This window comes from Papaver somniferum, chromosome 2, assembly GCF_003573695.1.
Source record: "Papaver somniferum cultivar HN1 chromosome 2, ASM357369v1, whole genome shotgun sequence".
Lineage (NCBI taxonomy): Eukaryota > Viridiplantae > Streptophyta > Magnoliopsida > Ranunculales > Papaveraceae > Papaver > Papaver somniferum.
Window position 1 is genome coordinate 40,865,786 of NC_039359.1, and position 21,268 is coordinate 40,887,053.

The 21,268-nt window shown below is 36.3% G+C and overlaps 3 protein-coding genes across 3 annotated transcripts; 2 read left to right on the forward strand and 1 right to left on the reverse strand.

Moving 5' to 3' along the window:
• The first annotated feature begins 2,649 nt into the window (after window positions 1–2,649).
• Window positions 2,650–7,031, forward strand: LOC113350872. Its single transcript, XM_026594977.1, has 6 exons — window positions 2,650–2,830; window positions 2,926–3,099; window positions 3,295–3,414; window positions 3,643–4,336; window positions 4,484–5,670; window positions 5,755–7,031. Exons 1-6 carry the CDS (start codon window positions 2,650–2,652, stop codon window positions 7,029–7,031), a joined length of 3,633 nt encoding a protein of 1,210 aa, XP_026450762.1.
• Window positions 7,032–8,332: 1,301 nt separating this feature from the next.
• On the forward strand, window positions 8,333–8,959 carry LOC113353152 (egg cell-secreted protein 1.2-like). The gene has a single exon (XM_026596843.1). The coding sequence runs from the start codon at window positions 8,333–8,335 to the stop codon at window positions 8,801–8,803; it is 471 nt and encodes a 156-aa protein (XP_026452628.1). The 3' UTR covers window positions 8,804–8,959.
• Window positions 8,960–10,113: 1,154 nt separating this feature from the next.
• On the reverse strand, window positions 10,114–15,817 carry LOC113347446 (developmentally-regulated G-protein 3). Its single transcript, XM_026591102.1, has 10 exons — window positions 15,652–15,817; window positions 15,460–15,513; window positions 14,635–14,811; window positions 13,681–13,752; window positions 13,175–13,234; window positions 12,796–12,905; window positions 11,767–12,066; window positions 10,867–11,058; window positions 10,674–10,725; window positions 10,114–10,555 (listed from the first exon to the last, which is right to left on the reverse strand). The coding sequence occupies exons 1-10, from the start codon at window positions 15,691–15,693 to the stop codon at window positions 10,505–10,507; spliced, it is 1,110 nt and encodes a 369-aa protein (XP_026446887.1). The 5' UTR covers window positions 15,694–15,817; the 3' UTR covers window positions 10,114–10,504.
• Between the last annotated feature and the right edge of the window lie 5,451 nt (window positions 15,818–21,268).

Consider the following 21,268-nt stretch of genomic DNA (forward strand, 5'->3'; position numbering starts at 1 on the left):
CAGTTTGATTGATGTTTCCAAAGTTCTCTTTGTTCCACTGTGATAATTTTCTTCTGGTAATGTGTTGTTTACTTACCAGTTGATAGGCAGGTGAACCAGAGACACTAGAACTCTAGGCATTAGCAATAACAGTTTTACAAGAAGCATCATTCAACCAAGTTAAGAAAAATTTAAAAGGTTTCCAACAACTAAGGATGGTGGCATCTGTAACTAACATGATTGGACTATTATCACTTCCTATTTGGTTTAGGTTATAAAGTTTATTATTAGAAAAGTTTAGACATCAATCAACATTGCCTAAAGCCATGTCTATTCTTGAGTTCTTGGTACCAGTTCCAATGTTATTATTAGTCTATGTGTAATTATTTCCTACAAACCCTAGATCTTCTAAACCACATGAGGAAATAATATTATTAACCATACCATCTGCATAAGAAGAAGCATTAGTGTCACAATCCATCAAATGAAAACTAAGGTCTCCTAAGATTACCCAAGGTTTGTTAATGTCACTATTAATAGTTTGAATGTAGTTTTATTGTTCTTTTTTCCTAGAGTAGTTAGAATAACCATACGTGTATGTTAACAGGTATTCAGGTTTACTAAGATCATCCTGAACTAAAACATTAAAAATGTTATGAGAAGAATCTACAATGTTGCAAAAGAAACCATCTTTCCGAAGAAAAACCAAACCTCCGAAAAGACCATGAGGTTCAATGTGTGCACTATTTGGATATTGAAAATGTTTTAAGAGTGGAGAACATTTATTACTGCTAATTTTGGTTTCACACAAAAAAATGATTTCAGGATTCTGGGTTCTAACCAAGTCACTCAAATGATTCCTAGTATCTGAATTTTTAAAACCTTGAACGTTCCAGGAAATTATTTTCATATCTTCTCCAGCAAGTAAAAGAAAAATTATGAATTTAATGAAATGAGTATGATTAAAGATTTTATGGGGGCTCGGACAGAAATTAATGATTGTTGACTTAACTATATGCAGGGATATACAGACGCAAATAAAAGTCAAAAGAAAACCAATAATTAAATTAAATGCTTGAGTAAATGTTGATTAAGATAGAAAGAAACTGTAGGGTAAAGAGTGAAATCTGCAAGAGTTGATAAAAAGAAAGTTATTTTAGGTTTTACCTGACTCTCCATATGTGGTGCATGTGTTGAATTATACATTGCAATGATTGTTTGAGAAGTTTGAAGGTCGTTGTTGTATGCAGTGGCATTACTGGCAGAAGTCTCAGTAGTTGCAACAAGAGTAATATTTGCATCGACCCTAGATCTTTTTCATAGCCTGATATCCTTATTGTCTCCTTCACCTTCCCCATTATTAACCAGGAAATTCATGTTGATAATTTCATCATCCTTTGGTTGTATGAAAATAGTTTCTTCACAAATTTCTTTTGAGTAATCTTGGAAGCAGGAGCCGAGCTTGTAGATATGGTAGAAATATTCTTCCGTATTGTTTTTGGATTACCAAAATAATATGGATTCTCATGTGCTTTTGCTAAAAGTAAGCAGCATCTTTACAAGCAACTTTGCATTGATTGACCACATAACACTTAGAACAAATACTAGGAGGTTGCCTTTCATAAAACATTTAATCCATTTGCTTAAACCTGCATTTGTAATAGCTTTGACACCTCTCCTCATGGGGTTGGAGAATCACACAAACTTTCACAGGAACTCCACCTACAGGGACTGCATCCTTTGGTTCAATAGCGACCACTTCACCCATAATACTCTCTATCTTTCTAACAGCAGAAACATTCATGTGTTCTGGGAGAATAAACTTTAGTTGAATCCAAAATTGCTGAAATCCCCGGTGCTTCTCAGTATAAACCATTTCAGGAATGTAATCATAAACAACGAGCAGATGTTTATTGATACTCCATGGCCTTTCTTTAATGACTTTGTTCAAAGAATCCCACTTATCAAATTTAAAAAGAATTATGTTGGGTTCGACTTCAATTATCTTGACATCTTCTTCAGTTAAAAAGGGCCACGTGAACTTAATAAATTTTTCCACAGTTTCATAACTCGTTTTTCCTTCTATGATCACCTTACCAATAGCACTAGCTTCCCAGTTTTTTCCATCATCTTCTTCCTGAGTAGTTTCTGAAGAAATGACTGCAACTTCATTAGTGTCACCTAAATCAAGTGTAGCTTTTTTGAACTTGTTAACTAGATCTCCCATTTGACTTGTGCTTCCTGTCACCATTCTTTTGAAGTCGAAAACTTTAGAGTTTATGTTTTTGGAATTGAGATATATGGAAAATGAGTAAAAATATAGAGAGATATCAATATTAGGGTTTATAGGATATTCCCATAAGAGCATCTCCAACAGAGGGTGATAGTTTTATTTTATTTTGACACATATGATTTTAGACCCTCATTTAGATTAAATCCATCTCCAATAGTAGGTCCTATAAAGTAGGAAGGGTGTCAAAATAAATATGGAGGTCTTAGATAAAGTCTTATTTAGACCTTGGGAATGACCTCCATGTCATCTTTTTGACTATTTTTTTAATTATTATTATTAAATAAAAATTTCTAAACCAATAGGAAAAAGAATCATATTTATATTTATCCAGAAAAAAAAACCCTAAAACTAACACCACACATTACTGGAGATGGTTCATGAGAAAAACACTATTCAAGAGTGTCGCTAAAGATGAGGAAGATAAACTTAAAAGAGAGTTAGCTGAGAAGAAGAAGTTGGATAATTTGGCTAAGAAGGGCGCTGTTAAAACCGCGCCAAAAAAGAAAAGCAAACTTGGTGCCAAGCCGGTTGAGGATGATGGCCAAGTTGTTAGAAGAGGTAGAAGTCAGACACGCAAGGAAGATGATAAGGGTTCAACAAGCCCTTCAAGGAGCATGGTTAATTAATGCGTGTTTTTTATTTGAACGCTCAAGGCTTGGCTAAGGATGGTGCAAGATCCAATTTGCATGAGCTTTCTTTCTTGCACAAACCTGACGTAATTTGCATTGCAGAGCCGCATGTTTTCTGCAATGTACGTTTTGTTAGGTCACTTAAATTGGTTGATTTTTGTGAAGATGTTATTACAAATGAGGTTGATGGAGAAAAAGGTAATATTTGGATTTTATGGAGGAATACTCTATTGAGGCATGATATTTTATCTACTTCAAAGCAACCAATTACTGTGAATTTTGCGGGGGATTTCATTACGGCTGTTCATTCTTCTTATAATCCGGTGGTAAGAAAGAGACTTTGGCGTCAATTGGGTTAAGGTTTTATATCTATTTGTTGATTGGTGTTGGGAGATTTTAATTGCATTTTACGCCCGGAGGAAAAGAAGGGAGGAAGGCTGATCAAAGAGGTTTATATGAATGAGTTTCGTAGCTGGAATTATGACAATGGTTTGGTTGAGGCTGATGCTATTGGTAAAAAATATACTTGATCTAATTGTAGAAGTGGAGCTCAAATAATTGTCTCAAAACATGATAGAGCGGTTGCTAATGATGCTTGGTGCTATAAGTATGCGAACTGGAGATGCAAGGCCTTGCCTAGGGTTAGTTCAGATCATTCCCCCATTTTTGGGTTTGCTTTTGAAAATCCAAGGCCGTTTAGAGTTCCTTTTCGAATTCAGAAGATGTGGCTTTCCCGTCCAGGTTTTATGCAGTTGGTTGGGGGGAACTGGAATTTGGATCTTAATGGTGCTCCCCCTTTTGTTTTTACTTCTAAGCTGAAGAGATTAAAGGAGGTGTTGAAGATTTGGAACATAAATATTTTTGGATATGTGCAATTTCGCTTGAAGCAGGCTGAATTGAAACTTGAAACTGAGAATGATCTTCTTGATTATGATCCTGCTGATGAGTTTCAATTCGTCAAGGTTGTGGATGCCAAAAAGGTTGTTGATGATGTGAGAACAGAGTTGGCAATTATGCTTAAGATGAAGTCGAGAGTAACTTGGTTGGAGGATGGTGACCAAAATACTCGTTTCTTTCATAATAGCATCCGTATGAGGAGAAGTCAAAATACAATCTCGGAGCTTAAGGTTTCTAACGATACTACTTTGTTTTTGCAGGATGAGATAAAGGATTTCATTGTTAATCATTATCAGGCCAAGTTCAATGGTGGTGACGTTAATATTGATCCAGTTTTATTTGATATTGAAGATGAGAGCATTTCAGTTGCTGAGAGTGCTTATATGGATGCTATACCATCTTTGGAGGAAGTTAGAGTGGCGGTTTTTGACTTGGGAGATGATTTTGCGCCTGGCCTAGATGGCTTCACAGGTTCTTTCTATAGACAGTGTTGGGACATTATTTCTAGAGATCTCTTTAATGCCATTACAAACTGTTGGTCTATGCGTAAAATTCCCAATGGCATTAACTCTAGTTTTATTGTTCTTATTCCAAAAAATAACAAATCTGATGCTATTAAAGATTATAGGCCAATTGGCTTGAGTAATTTTTTCTTCAATATCATTACTAAGATTATGGCTACCAGGATTGGTACTGTGCTAAATAAGCTGATCTCTGAAGAGCAAGTGGCGTTTATGAAGGGTAGAAACATACATGAGAATATAGCTTTGGCATCTGAATTGATCAATGAGATTAATACGGAAAGGAAGCATGGAAATGTTGGCCTCAAATTGGATATTGCTCAAGCTTTTGATACAGTAAGTTGGGATTTCATAGCTGAAGTTTTTCGTCAATATGGCTTTTCTGATTCTTGGTGCATGTGGGTTCTTAATATCCTTAGCTCAGCTCGGATTTCTGTCATGATTAATGGCTGCCCTGAAGGTTATTTCAGTATTACTAGAGGTCTGTGTCAAGGTGATCCTCTATCACCTTTGATCTTTGTTCTTATTGAAGATGTTTTAAGTCGCAATATTTCAAAGTTGTTTTCAAATCATAGTATGAATGTTATGGTTAGTAAAAAAGGTGTGGCGCCTACACACTTGCTTTTTGCGGATGATATCCTTATATTCTGCAGAGGTAATCTTCATAGTTTGCAAAATTTGAAGAATATGCTTGTTTTGTATGAACGTGCGTCTGGCCAGTGCGTAAACTATGCAAAGAGCAAGTTTTATTTTGGAGGTGATAGAATTTCTCGTGCTATTGATATTTCTAACTATTTGGGTATGGAGAGATCTATGTTTCCAGATAAATACTTAGGTATCCAATTGAAACCTGGTATTGTTCGGCATATTCATGTTCGCCAAGTTTTTGAGAAGATTATGGACAAGCTGGCTGGCTGGAAAGGTAAACTTTTATCATTTCAGGCGAGGCTTGTGCTAATTAAGTCGGTGATTTCTAGTTATCTTATTCATTTTATGGTTGTTTATAAATGGCCATGCATGGTTATTAAGCAAGTTGAGAGGGTCATTAGAAATTTTCTTTGGTCAGGTGATGCTGAGAAACGTAAATATTTTACGGTTCTATATGATGATCTATGTCTCTCAAAGCGTGAAGGTGGTCTTGGCATTAAGAAGTTAAATGATGTTAATAGGGCTATGCTAATGAAGCTTTGGATTTCTATTCGGGATTCAAACAAGATTTGGGCCAGATTTTTGAGGGCTAAATACTTTAAGATCAATGGCAATCTAATAAATTATAAGTTGAGTTCTTCGGTTTTTCCTGGAATTCGTTTGGTTTACAATTTCGTGCAGAAGCATACACGCTCAATTATAGGTAATGGTGCTAATACTTCCCTATTTTTTTATAATTGGTGTGGTGATTTTTCTATTGCGCAAAGACTTGGCATCACTTCCAAAGGCCCTAATGATTTTAAGGCTGAAGTAAGTGACATCATTTTTGATGGTGTTTGGGTTATTCCTGATAAAACAAGAGATTTGATGATTCGTTGTAATATTAATGTGGAAACTTTGCCTGTTATTGCTGGTGGTGAGGATTATAAAATTTGGGATTTAGATAGCAAAGGCGTTTTTTCAGTTAAGTCGGCTAAGGCCGCTCTTAAGTCGCCTGCGGAAGTTGTGCCTTGTGCAAATCTGTTTACTAGACAGGTTGTGCACCCTACCTTGAGTGTGCAATACTGGAAGATTTTGGCCAAGCAATGTTGTGCTAGTGAAGACAATATTATTAAGAAGACAGGTAAGAGCATGCCTACTATGTGCCGGTTATGCAGAAAAAGTTGCGAAACTCTTAGCCACATCACTTGGCATTGCAGAGTTGCTAGGATGATTTGGGCTTGGGTGGCTGGAATTTTCAAGTTGGATCCAAGTGAAGACCTGGTGGACTCGTATAAGGCTGCTAAGAGTCGAAGCAGAATGATAAAGGACCTGTGGTTAGTTGCAAATCTTGCAATTGTCACGGAGTTATGGAAGTTACGTAATAAGTCTTATTTTGATAATATGGCAGTTCAATGGCTGGGCTTTAAAGGGAGAGTTTATCAGGTAATTCGTGATAATTCAATTAGAATGAAAGGCCATATGCATAATACTTTAGAGGAGTTACGCATTCTGAATTATTTCAAGGTGCAGCATAGATCATGCAAAACGTCTACCCCAATTGAGATTAGTTGGACTCCTCCTAATCAAGATGAAATCATGATCTGTTGTGATGATGCATCTTTCGAAAACCCGGGCCAAGCTGGTTCAGGTGTTGTTTTCCGTGATGCAAGTTCGGAGGTGCTTGGTGTTCTTTGTGTTGGACTTGCTTGGCAAACAAATTTCTATGCGGAAGTTTGTGCGATTATTTATGGTGCGATTATGGCTAAGAGATGGAATATGCGGAGTATTTGCATTCGTTCGGATTCGAAGAGTTGCATTCAAGCTTTTCAAAAGGGTGAGCTGCCTTGGCAACTGGTGCAGAAGTGGAAAATTGCGAAGTCTTACTACATCAACGTTCGTTATATTCATAGCTATAGGGAGGTTAATTTTTCAGCTGATGCCTCGGCCAAGCAAGCCTGTTTGCTGGCTGAGGATATTTTTGAGTTTTTGAGGGTAGGCCAGGTTTTATTCCATCTGTGGAATGGCCTGGAATGGTTTATTATCGTTTCAAATAGGTTTTCCAGTGAGTGGCTTCACGGCTAGTCATTAGGAAGACCTAGTCCCTGTACAGTTTTTCGCCTTTTTAATTTTATTTGACCGAGAAAAAAAAAACACTATTCTTTTTGCTACATATAGAGAATCCCACAAATAAGAATCTAAATAAAAACTCCACATAGGATTAGTAGCACCCACTGCTGGGATGCCCTGATATATTTTTACCACAAATACGATGACTAGTTAAATTATTGAGATTTGATGACTGGAAAATAGCTAGAACGTATATTGACCAACCGAGCAAAATAAGGTAAAAAACTTTCTGTTTCCATTTGAAGCTATAATCACGGAGTTTGAATTTTATTGAATTTGAATTCCTTTGATGGCGGGCTTCATTGATGACTCGACTTAGCACCTTGAAACGATCCAAGACCTTCTGTCATTGTACACCACTGATACTTTCAATGACGATTCTAGCATTCAAATGATTAGCTAACTTATCAACAAATGCAATAATCACTAGCACAAACGTAAAGGCAAACACCATGATGGATAATCCTAGCTGCACACACATAAGTACATGACGAAGAGTCAGAGAAAATTAGTTACACATTAAAGCAAAGAAAGGACGAATTTTAAAATTTGTAGAAAAAGAATTTGAGATAGGTTAAAGATAAGAGGACTAAAAGAAATTAGATCATGGAAATGAAACAATCAAATCAGTGTGGTATCTTATGATAGAAAAGGAGATAGGAAGAAAGATCATGGAGAAATCTTCAAAAAAGATTCAGAGCAAATATGAGATCATACTCATAGCTGTTGAGCTTGGTTTTGGTTTTGGTTATTTATAACTTTCTCGGTATATATATATGTGCCTAAAAGAACTAAGAACCGGTGCGCCCATAATGTCCAACTCAAATCACGAAAGTTCACATAAATCATAAAAGGTACATCCAAGTCTAACCCACGGAAATCAATCTGACACAACAAAATTAAAAGGATATATGTACCCTTACGTGGATCAGATATATGAGCCGATTCAAGTTCCAAATGATGGCAGTTACAATTTAAAAGCCGTAATTAAGATAACACTAGAATTTTATTGATTGCAATAAATCAGACCCACGATTATATAATTCTCTCTTTCTAGATCTCTCCCTAAGTCGATTCATTTTCACTCAGAATGTGCGTTGGGATTAGGCAAACAAAGCCCACAAAATACACAATAATGGTTGCATTCCCACTCTCCTCTATATATACCCGACCACCAAGCACCACTTATTCACACAGCCTTCTCCATCTCCATAATCCTCTGTCTAACTTAACCAATCACTCTTTCGCAGAAAACAATGGCTCTCATCAACAGCAAGTTGGTTCTTTTGTTGGCAATTTCAGCTCTTATGGTCAGTAGCTCATCATTTGTAGCTGCAAGGGAAGTGCCAACCACGATTCATTACCCAGGTCGTAACTTGGCAGCTCGGGTCAATGCGGATGACGGTGCTGGCATGGTTGAGTGCTGGAATGCACTATATGAGCTACGATCTTGCACTAACGAGATTATACTTTTCTTCATGGATGGAGAGATGTATCTTGGTCTTGAATGCTGTAGAGCTATCCGTATCATAACTCGTGAATGCTGGCCTTCTATGCTTACTTCTGTGGGTTTTACTGCTGAAGAGGGCGACATTTTACGTGGTTACTGTGATGCTCCACACTCGGCTGCACCTCGTTCTTCACCCGTTGCCATGCTTCCACCGGTACATGCTCCTGCTCAGTCACCTATCTCAGGACCAAGTACTGCCCCAATAGTGGTTGAATAGATAATTTTCCTTTGAAGGACTAGTGCTTGATCCTATATATATCGATGTGTCCTTCAATTGAGTTTTATCAGTGTGTTATCTATTTGAGGTTATGAGTAGTGATTGTGTTTGTTTGAGTTTGTAGTCTTCCTTTTCTTAATCATAAATAAAGCTTATGGCAGGAGTTTTTAAGAAGGTTTATGGTGTTTATGTTTCCTTGTTGTCATTCACTGATTTACTTTTTATTTTTGAGTAGACATATGAGTGAGTAATTTCATCTGTCCCTCTCATCATTTTCTACGTTAGACCCCAAATGTGAAGCGAAATCAGTATGGCTTTGTTTTGACTGTCTAGTTCTTGAGACTACCTCTAGTGATCTTCTCAAAATGGTTGATCTATGGACAATATACCTCTTAGACCTCGGTGGCTTGATATTAAGGGATGATGATTAAGGTCTGGACTAAACAGAACTCTTGGCAGATTCGATGGTACGCCTGTACCATTACTTGCATGAGTTGCGTTCTTGCACCAACGAGTTTGTACTTTTTTTCATGATTACGCGGTATGTACAAAAGTCTTGAATTTGCTGCATCTAGTGAGGGGATATATGGATAATGAATCATCGAGGTTTATGCCACCTCTACTTCTTCGTTGGATTTGATCTATTTTCTTAAAACTTGTCAAGTAGCGCTTGCAAGGGATTGAGTGTTAACAGTACTTGTACAAGAAATCGGCTCAACTTCATAAAGCTATATCGCTATCATAACCCGTGAATGTTGGAATTCTATGCTTGCTTCTGTAGGTTTCTTGTGATGCTTCATCCTCCACTGCACCTCGTTCTTCTCATTCTTCACCCATTACTATGCTTTCATCAGGCTCTTGCTCAGTTACCTTTTTAATCCCAAATGCTCTGGTTAGACAGGCAAGGAATGATATTCTAAACTTTCAAAGTTTAGTACTTTAAAAGATCCCATTCGTCCCAAGCTCCTTGTGATTTTTTATCTAATTAAGATCATGAGAGACTTTTTGTAGTTTCCTTCTACCAAGATCCAAGAGTAATCTCATGGCCAGAGTTGTTGAAAAGGTTCATGTTGTCTTACTGGTTTACTTTTCATATTCGAGTAAATGCAAGGAAGTTTCATTACTCCCATCATTCTTCTTTCACCTGCCTGACCTGAAGCAAGCCAACAAAATGGATGAGGTTTGGAAATAATAACCTTAAGTGGTTTGACACCAGGGTTGAATGCTCAAGGTCTCCTTTACACGGTAGAATTCACAACCCACTACTTCCAACAAAAAACCTGCTTGCGTATATATCAAAACGCAGTATATGGATAAAGATTTCAATACCTCCTAAGCAAGTTTCCTTATTCATGAAATTCCTACCGCACAAAATTTAGGTTAAAAAAGACACCTATATGTATACACAACACCACCTGTCACCGGTAAATACGGACATAAAAAGCTTTAAATATTACATCGGAACGCCCAACCTAAACTGCTATTAGAAGTCTTTTCAGTAAATGTCCAAGAACTAACACAACATTTAAAGATCCGGAATTTCGGAGAGAGAAAAAACGGGGGCAAAATACAGATCCTCGAGCAAAATTACTTTGGATAAACAGAGTAAACTGAAGTATAAAACTCATCAGGAAGTTTTCTTTTCATGATTCAGAACTTTCCGTCTAATCAATGTCCAAAGAACCGAGTTCTTTGAAATGATCACACCTTTTTGATAATTTGAACGACGTCTTCATCTTCGAGTTCGTGTTCCTAGTCAGATTATAAAAAGTCGAAATACATTCATCATTATGCACTAAATGATTTTTTTTTTTAAAATCAATATAAGCAAAAACAGTTATTGACAGAAGAGCAAGATTAAAGAACTGACCCTGCCCACTCTTTGTGGCTTGTGCTTCACGCTTGAACCCCAAACCAGCGCACTGGAGATTTTATCATCACATGATTAGTGACAGACACCATTCAGGAGCGAATGCAATGGAGGTACAAAATATAACAAGGAAATTCACTAAGAAAAGATACATAAACCCAAAAGTTAAAGAGAGAGGGAATCGGATACTCACTACTTGAATTGCTTAAGCATATCTTTGTGAATTCGGATGCAGAAATCCTCTACGGTTCTCTTCTTGGATGATAGAATTACAGGGTCTTCATAATCTGGATTCATCCCCTTCGGTTTGGTGTATATACGGGTTAGGTCAAGATATTCCCATATCTTATCAAGAAGGCCGTCAAGGTTCCACTCTAGGTGAGCACTGCAGCAACATTAACAATATAAGTTAGAAAATGTCCAATTACAAACAAAAGTAGAAAATAAGCTGTATGACAGTTGAAACCAAGGGCCAAACTCTCAAAACATCTAGCAAGGATCAAAATGAGGCGTGCCATCTCCCTATCTACAGCCTGCCATACAGGGTGGGAGAAGTTGCAACATCGAATGCAAGGCACATCTCGAGATGGGAGCTTCCTACTCATGTTCTGATCCCTCCTGGACTGGACTTTATAGAAAAAACATATGCATAGCGGAAACCGGGGAGCGCTACATAAACGAGATGTAAAATTCTCGTTTTTTAAAAAAAAATATATATTATGGAGTATGAGCTTTTAAGGCATTTCCCATCCTTCTCAGATGCAAGGTTTACTCAATATTTGAACTCTTTTAATGTAACTTTTCGGTTGCTAGTTTCAAAACAAAGATAGTGCAACAGCCATTTATTCTCAGGCGATCAGCATACAACCAGGTCTTTTTGAACTTTAAAGCTAGCATCAATGTAAATCATGTAACTGAAGTGACCAGTGTAGAGTTGGTTACTAGGTTTGGAAGGGTTAGGTGTAAGCATTCAGATATACAAATTATTTAGAATTAGTTCGCCAGTTGAACGAGCAGACATTCATGATCCGAACACACCGATTCAAATAAATAACTAAGAAAACCCCATTAATAAAATTAAAGACACGATTACCTGACTGGGCAGTAATGAGGAAGTTTGTCCAGGATCTCCAGCTCTTCGAGTGTAATCTGATCAATCTTATTAACAACATAGATGCATGGTATGTATACCCTACTTCCCTCAATGACATCTATGAGATCATCAGCAGTTGCATCAAACCGCAGTGAGACATCAGCATTATGAATTCTGTATTCACCACATATGGCCTTCACTGTCTCAAGGTCCAGATGTGTGTTTGCTACAGTTGACGTGAAGTTAATTCCACCCTTTTCCTTCCTCCTGAAGGTCATATTAGGTGGTTCCTTGTTTAATCTGTATCAGCATGAATAACCAAAGCTTATTCACAAGTAACAAAAATGCAAAATGCAAGCAAGTAGCAAAAGAATGGAAATCTTTATAAGCTCTTAAAAACATTTTAATCTAAATTATATACAAACACAAGACAACTGAGTCCTCATTGTTAACCTAATTCAAACAAGCAATCAAAAAAATTTATGCTCGTGCCACCCTGCCAGGTAATCATTTTGAAGCAGCAATCCATGTAGATAGACAAAAGATCCGTCAACTTAATCAAGTTATATGGTATGACTCGCATAAAGAAACCCTTCACCACACGTGTTAACTCCTTCACCATACCTAAAGAAATTGTCAGCCTACCAAGACATTTAACTGGGCTCCTATGCACATAACGTACTGTGTTGTGGGGAACACTTCGGTTCAAATGAACTGGTGAGTTAGTAGAACGGATTTAACTTTGACATAACTTGTACAATGTGGTCCCTTACAATGATTAACCAGTGATATCAGTAAAATAACCACCTCACCTTAGCAGAATCTAACTGGACCTCAAACTTTATTGTTATTTTAGGTTCTTATACTGCATTGGTGATTTTGTCAAATAACTCGATGTATATAAATGACAGTGAAAATCAAAGAAACCACTGATTTTGTGCCAATGTAAGCAAGCTCCCTGCTCCTCTAAGCCAGTGACCAAAAACATACATAATAGTATGTAGATAGCAACATTATTTTGAAGTATACCTTATGCCAAATCCCTCCAGCTCTTTCTCAATTAGACGCTTGTGAGTTATTGGTTTTATTGCATCAAGAACAATTAAAATACAGTTGCATGTCCTGGCAGTACTGATAACCTGTAAAACCAAAATGTAAGGGTTTAATAATTGGCTGATATTTTGACATATGAACTATTTAAACATCAAAATCGTTATTATGGCTCCATAGTGAAATTAATAAAAAATATATATGTTAACAGATTGCACTTATATGCAATTGCAAGTTGCAGTAGAAAATCCAAAACAAACCAGATGAATTAGATTGCAAGTTGCAGTAGAAAATACTGAATATCGGAACCATCATGCGATTGGATTGCAAAGACTAAACAAAAAATGAAAAATCTTACCTGTCTTCCTCTACCCTTTCCATCTTTCGCTCCCTCAATAATCCCAGGGAGATCAAGTAACTGCATATAGGAAAATGGTTATGGGATGACAGTTTGACAAGCTAACATACCACATATAAATACTTGCAGATTTGTGTGCTTCTGTGGAGTTATATGTTTCAATTATCTACTGAAGAATATATATAGAGACCAGAACGCAGACATGGTGAAAAATATTCATCTTTTGTATGATGTATTTATCATCTTTCTCCAGTATCTTGACACTTCACACGAGAATCTATGCGAAAGATGACATATGGAAATCAAGCACAAACACCAGATACACGCTACTTTACAATTCAAGATAGAATCACATGGAGCCATCCAAATGCACGATACATAACCAACCTTTTTTCTTTAAATGTAACATCATAAGAAAGCATTTTCAACAACAACAAAAAAAAAACTAGTTAGAGTATGCAAAGAGTAAGGGAAACTCAAGGACATTTTAAAGAGGAGAACAGTACCTGAATTTTCGCCCCTCTGTATGTGATAACACCTGGAATGCAAGTCAAGGTTGTAAATTCATAGGATGCTACCTGCATATCAGCAAAACCATTATAATTATAAGCCCTTATACATGGTCTTATAGATTTTCTGTCATACAAATACATTCATATTTCAGAAGGATAGGAGATTGCATAGCTGGTCTATGCACATAACAGAGAAACTAAAACAGAAAAATATTCGGACTGAATACCAAGAATGAAGCATAACTAGTTCTGGCGGCTGCAATTGCTGTCAAACCACTAATCTAACTGTTCCACAGAAATTTGCATCAAAAAAAAAAAAAAAAAACTGTTTCATAGAAATATCTGCTCGCCCCATTTCACACTCTGATCGCTTTGTATTCTAATCGATAACAATATATAGAATCATTTCTTTTTCTGTCAGTTAAGCTGCCTATCGTGACCCAACAACCCAAATGAAAGTTAACAATCTTTATTCAGATTTCAGACACCATTTTGTGTGAACCTTTGGTAGACTATGCAGAAGTTGAAACAGATTTTAAATCTTTAGTTGACCAAAGACTTTACTACAAAATGCTCAATATCTGTTTTTGTAAGTACAGATAATCGTGTGCGTTTATAGCATGCTATGACCATCCAATTGAGTTTTAAGACCCCTCGGAACTCGGATATATGTCTCGTCTCTGAGGCAATGAAGTTTCTGACAAGAGAAAGAATGAGCACGCAGTCCAGTATGATATCGAAAACCCGATGTCACCAACAAAACAACACATAATAAAGAGAAAACTAAAATTATAAATTCTTTCATTTGAGTTCCACAAAGAAGGCAATGCTTCACTAGAAAAACAAAGCAGAAGATGGGAAAAAATTGTGGCGAGACTAAAAGCATTATGGCAAACAATTTATGAACTTAAAATAAGAAATCAACATACCTCTAAAAAAGAAACATACCTCTGAAAATGTACCAGTTAATTTATTTAGAAGGGTTGATTTTCCCACTGAAGGGAACCCAACAAGACCAACTCTAGAATCACCACTTTTAGTAACATCAAAGCCTTCACCAGCACCACCACCACCTCCTTTTGATGGAGGTGCAAGGAGATCCCGTCGTAGCTTTGCCAGTTTAGCCTAAAACCATACAAACAACTAAGCAGTGTTGGTTTGTTCAAATAATAGATCTAAGATAGTGCAAAGTGAGACACATAAACTGTCCCTGTGAAAACCAGAGCGACGAATAATAAGCATATATGTTCCCACTTGATACATTGTAATGCATAGATGGTAGAAATAACTTTCATATAATGGGTTGCACTATTAGGATTGTCATACTCTAATGAAATTCACTGCCCTCCACACCATCCCCTAAAACTCAAGCTTTTCCTTTATGTGAAATACTTTAATTGTATGCCCCTAAAAATAGATTTCAGGCCACAATCCATCTATTGGTAGCAACTCGTTCTTTTAAATACTTCCTAGTTCTATTTTTGGGATTCTTGAGCATTGCAGTTGAAATATCAATACAATAATAAGGAATAGCTCAATCAACTACATCAACAAAAATGTTATAAGAAAAATCGGATACAACAAAAGCTCATCCCACCATCAAAGTTAACCACAACTCAAAAATATCTCATCCTTGCAATAGTTTCCCCTCTGAGATTACCATGGCTAAACTCAAACTAAACATTCTAACTTCAATTAACACTCACGATGATAAAATATCTAGTACGATCATTTATTAGAACAAACGACAAATCCAGTAAAAGAATGAGAAACCTTAAGTGTTCCAAGATGATGAGAAGTAGCTTTGTTCTTTTGCGTTTTGGCCATCTGGATCAAAACAAAGAACAACTATTAGTAACCACTCGACAATCAACGCAATCAAATAAGACGAGGCTTATTACTAATCATGGGATTAGGGTTTCAGGTATAAACAAAAATTAGGGTTAAGGTACAGAAATGAAGTACCTCATCTTCAATGTCTTTGATTTTCTGCATGACGGTCGCCATTGTTGAAGCTCGGTGGAAGAAACAGGTTTTCAAGACCTTTATTCGATACACTCAGAACTCCCAAAACCCCTTTACCTTTCTAACTCTATTTGATCTTACTCGAAAGATTTTTGAGACAGACAGACTGATAAAACCTGAAATATTGACACTGACAAAATTATTCAAGGTATAATTTTTAATGACCAGGAAGTCCCTGGCATCTTGCACGGCCTAGTTAGCCACTCGGATTCGGATCAGAAAAAATCCACGCATTTTCTTTAGGGAAAATTAGGCCAAGGCCCAACCCATGGATAACTCGTAATATGAAGCCCCAGTTAAAAGAGTTTTAAAACCAGGCCTCGAATTAAAAATAATTTTAATAGAGGTCGAAATGACCAGAATAACCTTCGCTATCTAACCTAGGTTTTCTCGCAGATAGACACATTCATTTTCATTTTAGGAGAGAGAAACCGGATCTCATTTGAGAAACTCTGGAAGAATTGCAGAGAATTTTTTTTGCAGATGGAACAAACGAAAACCAAAAACAGGTAGGTTTTCAATCAATCTTCTTCTTCCTGTTTAATCTTTTCTTCTTCTTCCTGTTTACTAATTTTCGATGAAATTGTTGATTATGATTTAATCTTTTCTTCTTCTTCTTCTTGTTTAAATCTTCCACCAAAAAACAAGAACCAAAAAACCTAGGAAGATACAGTAGTTTATCGATCTGTTTGCTGAGAAGAAAGGAGGAAGAAAGGTCAGTTTTTTCTCTTCTGTTATCGATCTGTTACTCTCTGGTTTTAGATTTCGATTTCTGCTTTCACATGTTTCGATTCATCATGATTGATGTTTTGGTTTCAAAAATCTCTTGATTTTGTGATTATTTTTGAAAATTAGGGTTTCGCAACTAAGTTTGACTGATTTAGGTTTCATGATTTGAAATCAACTGATTTATATTCTTAAAAATCGCACTGTAGATTCAGATTCAGGAGATAATCAACTAATTTATATTCAAATGCCGAGAGGAAGAAAGAATCCCCCTGAAGAAGATCCTGCATTAACAGGTATTATGATTATTTCACTTTAAGATGCCATTCACTATTGGGGTGTATGTTTTGTGATGATATACTGTTAGTGAAAACATTCTTTTGTGATATAGCATGTGTAACTATAGAAATAGAGCCTGTGTAACTTTAAGTTACACATTCAAAATCTAACCACTGACTGTATTGTGGTTTATATATTGAGTGTGTAACTTGGAGTTACACATACAAATGAGCCTATATAACTATAAGTTACAAATTCAAAATCTCACAACTGACTTGCCGAGGGGATGTGTAATTATAATTTACACATTTAGAACCTCATGTTTTGATCATATGTAATGCCTGTGAATGTGTAACTTTACAAAAAGGTGCATGTGTAAATAAGTTACACATTGAAAATCTCACCACTAACTTGACAATTGATTGTGTAACTAGAAGTTACACATGCAAAATCTCACTACTGATTTGCCAATTGCCTATGTAACTAAAAGTTACACATGCAAAATATCACCTATCATTGTATTGTGTTTAAATAATAGTTACACATCAAAAATGACGTTTGTAAACCTTCATATGCATGTGTAAGTTAAGGTTTCACAACACATAATAGAATGATTTAGTTTGTGTACTTGGAAAATATACATAGTTTGCAACATGATTTTGATTTTGCAGTTAAAAAGGAGTGTATTTGATAAGTACACAACATATTGACTCATGCTATTTTTGTGTGTGATGTGTACAGGAAAATTAAGGCAATCGTTGAATGCGGTTAAGGATTTGGTAAAAGTGATAAAACCTATAGGACTGACTGATAGGGCTAAAAACTATCTTAGGAGAGCTGCTTACTGTAAACTCGTAATGATGTATTACAGTGAACATAATGAAGCTGAACCAAGTACAACAAGACAAATCAGTACCAACAAACACGGCGTCTTAAAGCTTTTGAATTGCTTTGATATGGATTGTGAGACACCGTGTTCGTTCAAGTTTGGTGATGATAAGTTTATAGAGTCTACACCGGCAAAGTTGGCTGGTATATTTTGCATGCAAAGAATTGGAAGTAGAAAGGGTCAAAAGTTGTTAAAGTACTTTTCTCATCGTGATTTGATTGACAATGTTTTATACAGCAAGTTCTTCACTGATATCAAATCTACAACACATCAGACGACAGTGACAAAAAAGAACATTATAGAGAAGATAAAATAACTTATGAGCAAAAGGAGCAAAAGTGGGAGAAGAAAGAAAGTTGATGACTAGAATCTAGTTTGTTTGCTAGGTTTTTATCTTCGTTGTGTATTATTTTTTGGCGACGTAAATGCTAATGGAGTGAACATGAAATTATCTTAGTATATTTGAAACTTATGAGACGGTGCTCAAGGTGTCGCGGCCTGATTTAATACACGAGCACTTGTTTGAAGAGATCCATACTAATGTTGATTGTATGTCAAATGTGAAGGCTTGTGCGCAATACCTACTGGTAAAGCTTGTATGTAATTTATATTCCAGCAGTTTTACTGTTACGTTGTGGATATTTTAGTTCAATCGACTAATTAAATTTATATGTTGCATATATTATTTGCTGAACACACACCAGAAGGCTTAATCCAGAAAGTTGCGAACCACGAACAAGATATCCCAAGGGTTGGAATGTGGGATCTATACCAGATTTCGGATTACATTTCTAGAACAAACATGACAGAGTTTTCGGTAAGTGTTATATGTTAGTTGGTTTATGTTTTGTAAATTTATGGTACTATAATTTAGATATGAGTTGGATGTAATCAAAATTTTCATGTGTAGCTATAAGTTACACATTTAAATTTGCTTGTGTAACTTATAGTTACACATGCAAAAGATAACACCAGTGAATTCAATTTTTTGTGTAACTATAGGTTACACATATAAATGTGCTTATGTAACTTTAAGTTTGACACAAACAACTTAAAATTTGTATATTTAGATTGTTTAACTGTTTTTGCTATATGTTTTTAACCTCTCCATCTGTTAATTGCAACCAACTCCTAGCTTTGTGGATGAGTTTTCACAGCTTGAAAAGCAGCTTGGTATATCAACCGTGGTACCAAGCAAGGACGACCTGCAAAGGTGGCTGAAAGAGCAAACCATTGAGAATGAAAAACTGAAAGAGCAACTGCAAGCAAAGCAAGAAATGTTTGATGTAGTGCATGAAATATCTAGAGAAGTGATATCAGAAGGGGACCTTTCAGGAACACCGAAATTCAAGATTCAAAATTTTAGTTGAAAAATTATGGGAGCAATAGGTATTGAACCTTACAAAGTGACCCATGAAGAGTTTATGCAACAAGAAGATGGTGGGCAATGGCATGGAGGTACTGAGCATCAGGAAGAGTTTGTGCATCAAGGACATGGAGGTACTGAGCATGGAGTTACTGAGCATGAAGAAGAAGAGTCCGAGAAAGAGACTGAGCATGTAAGTAGTTGTTCATTTTTAATATGCTTTAACTTGATAGTGATAATGATATATTTTAGTGATAGCTTGATAGTGATAACTTGATAGTGATAATGATATATTTTTAATATATCCACATGTTAACTTGATAGTTGACATGTGTAGAGGTAGCCAATTAGTTGACACTAAGGTCTTTGAACCTTTTTAGTTTCATACTTTGGTGATTTTTTTTGCTAGAGGTACCAAATTAGACTTGGTAATTGTTGAGTACACAAATCATATGGATGTGTAATCCCTAGTTACACTAGTTAGATGCATGTGTAACATAGAGTTACACATGCTAAAATGAACAAAATTTTCAACCAAAAAATTACACATGCTAGGTATCCAAGTCATATGCATGTGTAGCTGTCAATTACAAGTGATATATTCTTCTTGAATTTTTTTAAAAAAAATTTAACATCATCATCATCATCCTAAATAAAAAAAGTTCTCATTTCAATCCTTGTGCAGTTCCATGTATAAGTCTTGCAGCTTGAAATACGCCAACAATTCTGCAAGCTCAATCTGCTGCAGAGGGGCGCAAAACGCCTCTCAGGACACACAGTTCGAGTATGAAGAGTGTGACAACATGCAATACTCCTCCTACAAAGAAGAAGCCAGTTGCAAAGAAAAATCCCACTCATTCAAATCTTGTTGATGAGGAGCAGAAGAAAGCTGGTGAAGAGACACTTGTTCCGGATGAGGCGCAGAAGAAAGCTGCAGAAGGTGGAGTTGTGGATGGGGCGCAGGAGAAATTCGCAGGTGATGACGTAACTGCAAATGTCGAAGTATAGACACCTGCAACTGTTGGTGACGGTTTGGTTATGACTGCTCCAACTCAGCCAACACCTGAAACTTTTGATGACAGTTTCGCTTCAACTCATCCAACAATGTTTGATGACTCTATGGTGATAACTGCTACAACCCAGCCAGGTGACAATCCTGAGATGGCGGATGTTGAAATAACTGATATACTAGATGTGGTTCTAAGCGACATTAACCAAGGTAAAGGAATCTATAAACACAGACCTGCAGAGATGGAGAATCCAGAAATTAGCTCCAGCGGTAACATGTCTCCCTTTTGCAAGTTTTTATGATTTTTTTCCTTCTTATGTTGTTCATAATGCAAGTGTAACTTCAAGTTACACATTGTATAGGCATGTGTAACTTAAGGCTACACATGTGTAATGCAAGTGTAGCTTTATGTTACACATCCTATGTAAGGCAAGTGTAACTTCAGGTTACACAAGTTGAGCATATGCAACTTTTTTTTGATTCTGCTTATTTTTGTTGCACAGCTCAAACTCAAGAGAACATTGATGGTGAAAGGATTTTTATCCTTGGCCTAGATAGAAATCCAAAACCCGTCGGAGAACTAATCAAGGAAGCTGAGAACAACCAAATACAACAACGAGTTTTGAGGAATAGAACAATTGAAAAACAAGATCCACTGCTTTATGAAAAAAGTCAAAGAAGATTAAGAAGACTCCTAATGAAGAAACAATGGATGCAGTTCCACAAGAAAAAGTAGAAACAATGGTTGCAGTTCCAGAAGTAGAAGAAACGATGGATGCATTTCCAGAAGATGATGATGGGACAATGAGAAAGGATGTTAAAGGTTCCCAAGTAATTGAAATGTTGGATGCCGATCAAAAGGAGCAAGTACTTGCATATTTCAATACACATCCCAAAGCGTAAGTAGATATAACCCAAACCAAAGCTTGATTCTTATGTTATGGTGTTGTGATATATCATTTTAATATTAAAACATTGTATCATACTACTTGATTCTGTTGTGTTATTTAATTATTTCTTCTTTCCAATGTAGAGACATTCCTTGGGTCGAATACAAAAATGATGGTAGCCCACTCTTTGATATAAGTGGGGAATTTTTGCTTCAACTTACAAGCCAAGAATCATACTTGGAGTCAGAATTCATTGATTTATACATCAGCAGGTTAAGGAAGAAGATGAACTCAAATCCGAAGTATGAAAAAGCAATATTCCTCTCACCGAAAGCATATGTAAGTAGTCATCTCAATTTAAAAATCTTGTTGTATGTAACTTCAAAAAGGTTATGTAA

Bases quoted from the DNA above. Each gene is read 5' to 3' on its own strand.
- LOC113350872 (XM_026594977.1), top strand. From the start codon at position 2,650: ATGAGAAAAACACTATTCAAGAGTGTCGCTAAAGATGAGGAAGATAAA. The intron at 2,831-2,925 runs GTAGAAGTCAGA...TGAACGCTCAAG, and splicing joins TGGCCAAGTTGTTAGAAGAG to GCTTGGCTAAGGATGGTGCA. The intron at 3,100-3,294 runs GTAATATTTGGA...TGGTGTTGGGAG, and splicing joins TGAGGTTGATGGAGAAAAAG to ATTTTAATTGCATTTTACGC.
- LOC113353152 (XM_026596843.1), top strand. From the start codon at position 8,333: ATGGCTCTCATCAACAGCAAGTTGGTTCTTTTGTTGGCAATTTCAGCT.
- LOC113347446 (XM_026591102.1), bottom strand. From the start codon at position 15,693: ATGGCGACCGTCATGCAGAAAATCAAAGACATTGAAGATGAG. The intron at 15,514-15,651 runs GTACTTCATTTC...GTTTTGATCCAG, and splicing joins TCAAAGACATTGAAGATGAG to ATGGCCAAAACGCAAAAGAA. The intron at 13,753-14,634 runs GTATGTTTCTTT...GCTGATATGCAG, and splicing joins TAACTGGTACATTTTCAGAG to GTAGCATCCTATGAATTTAC.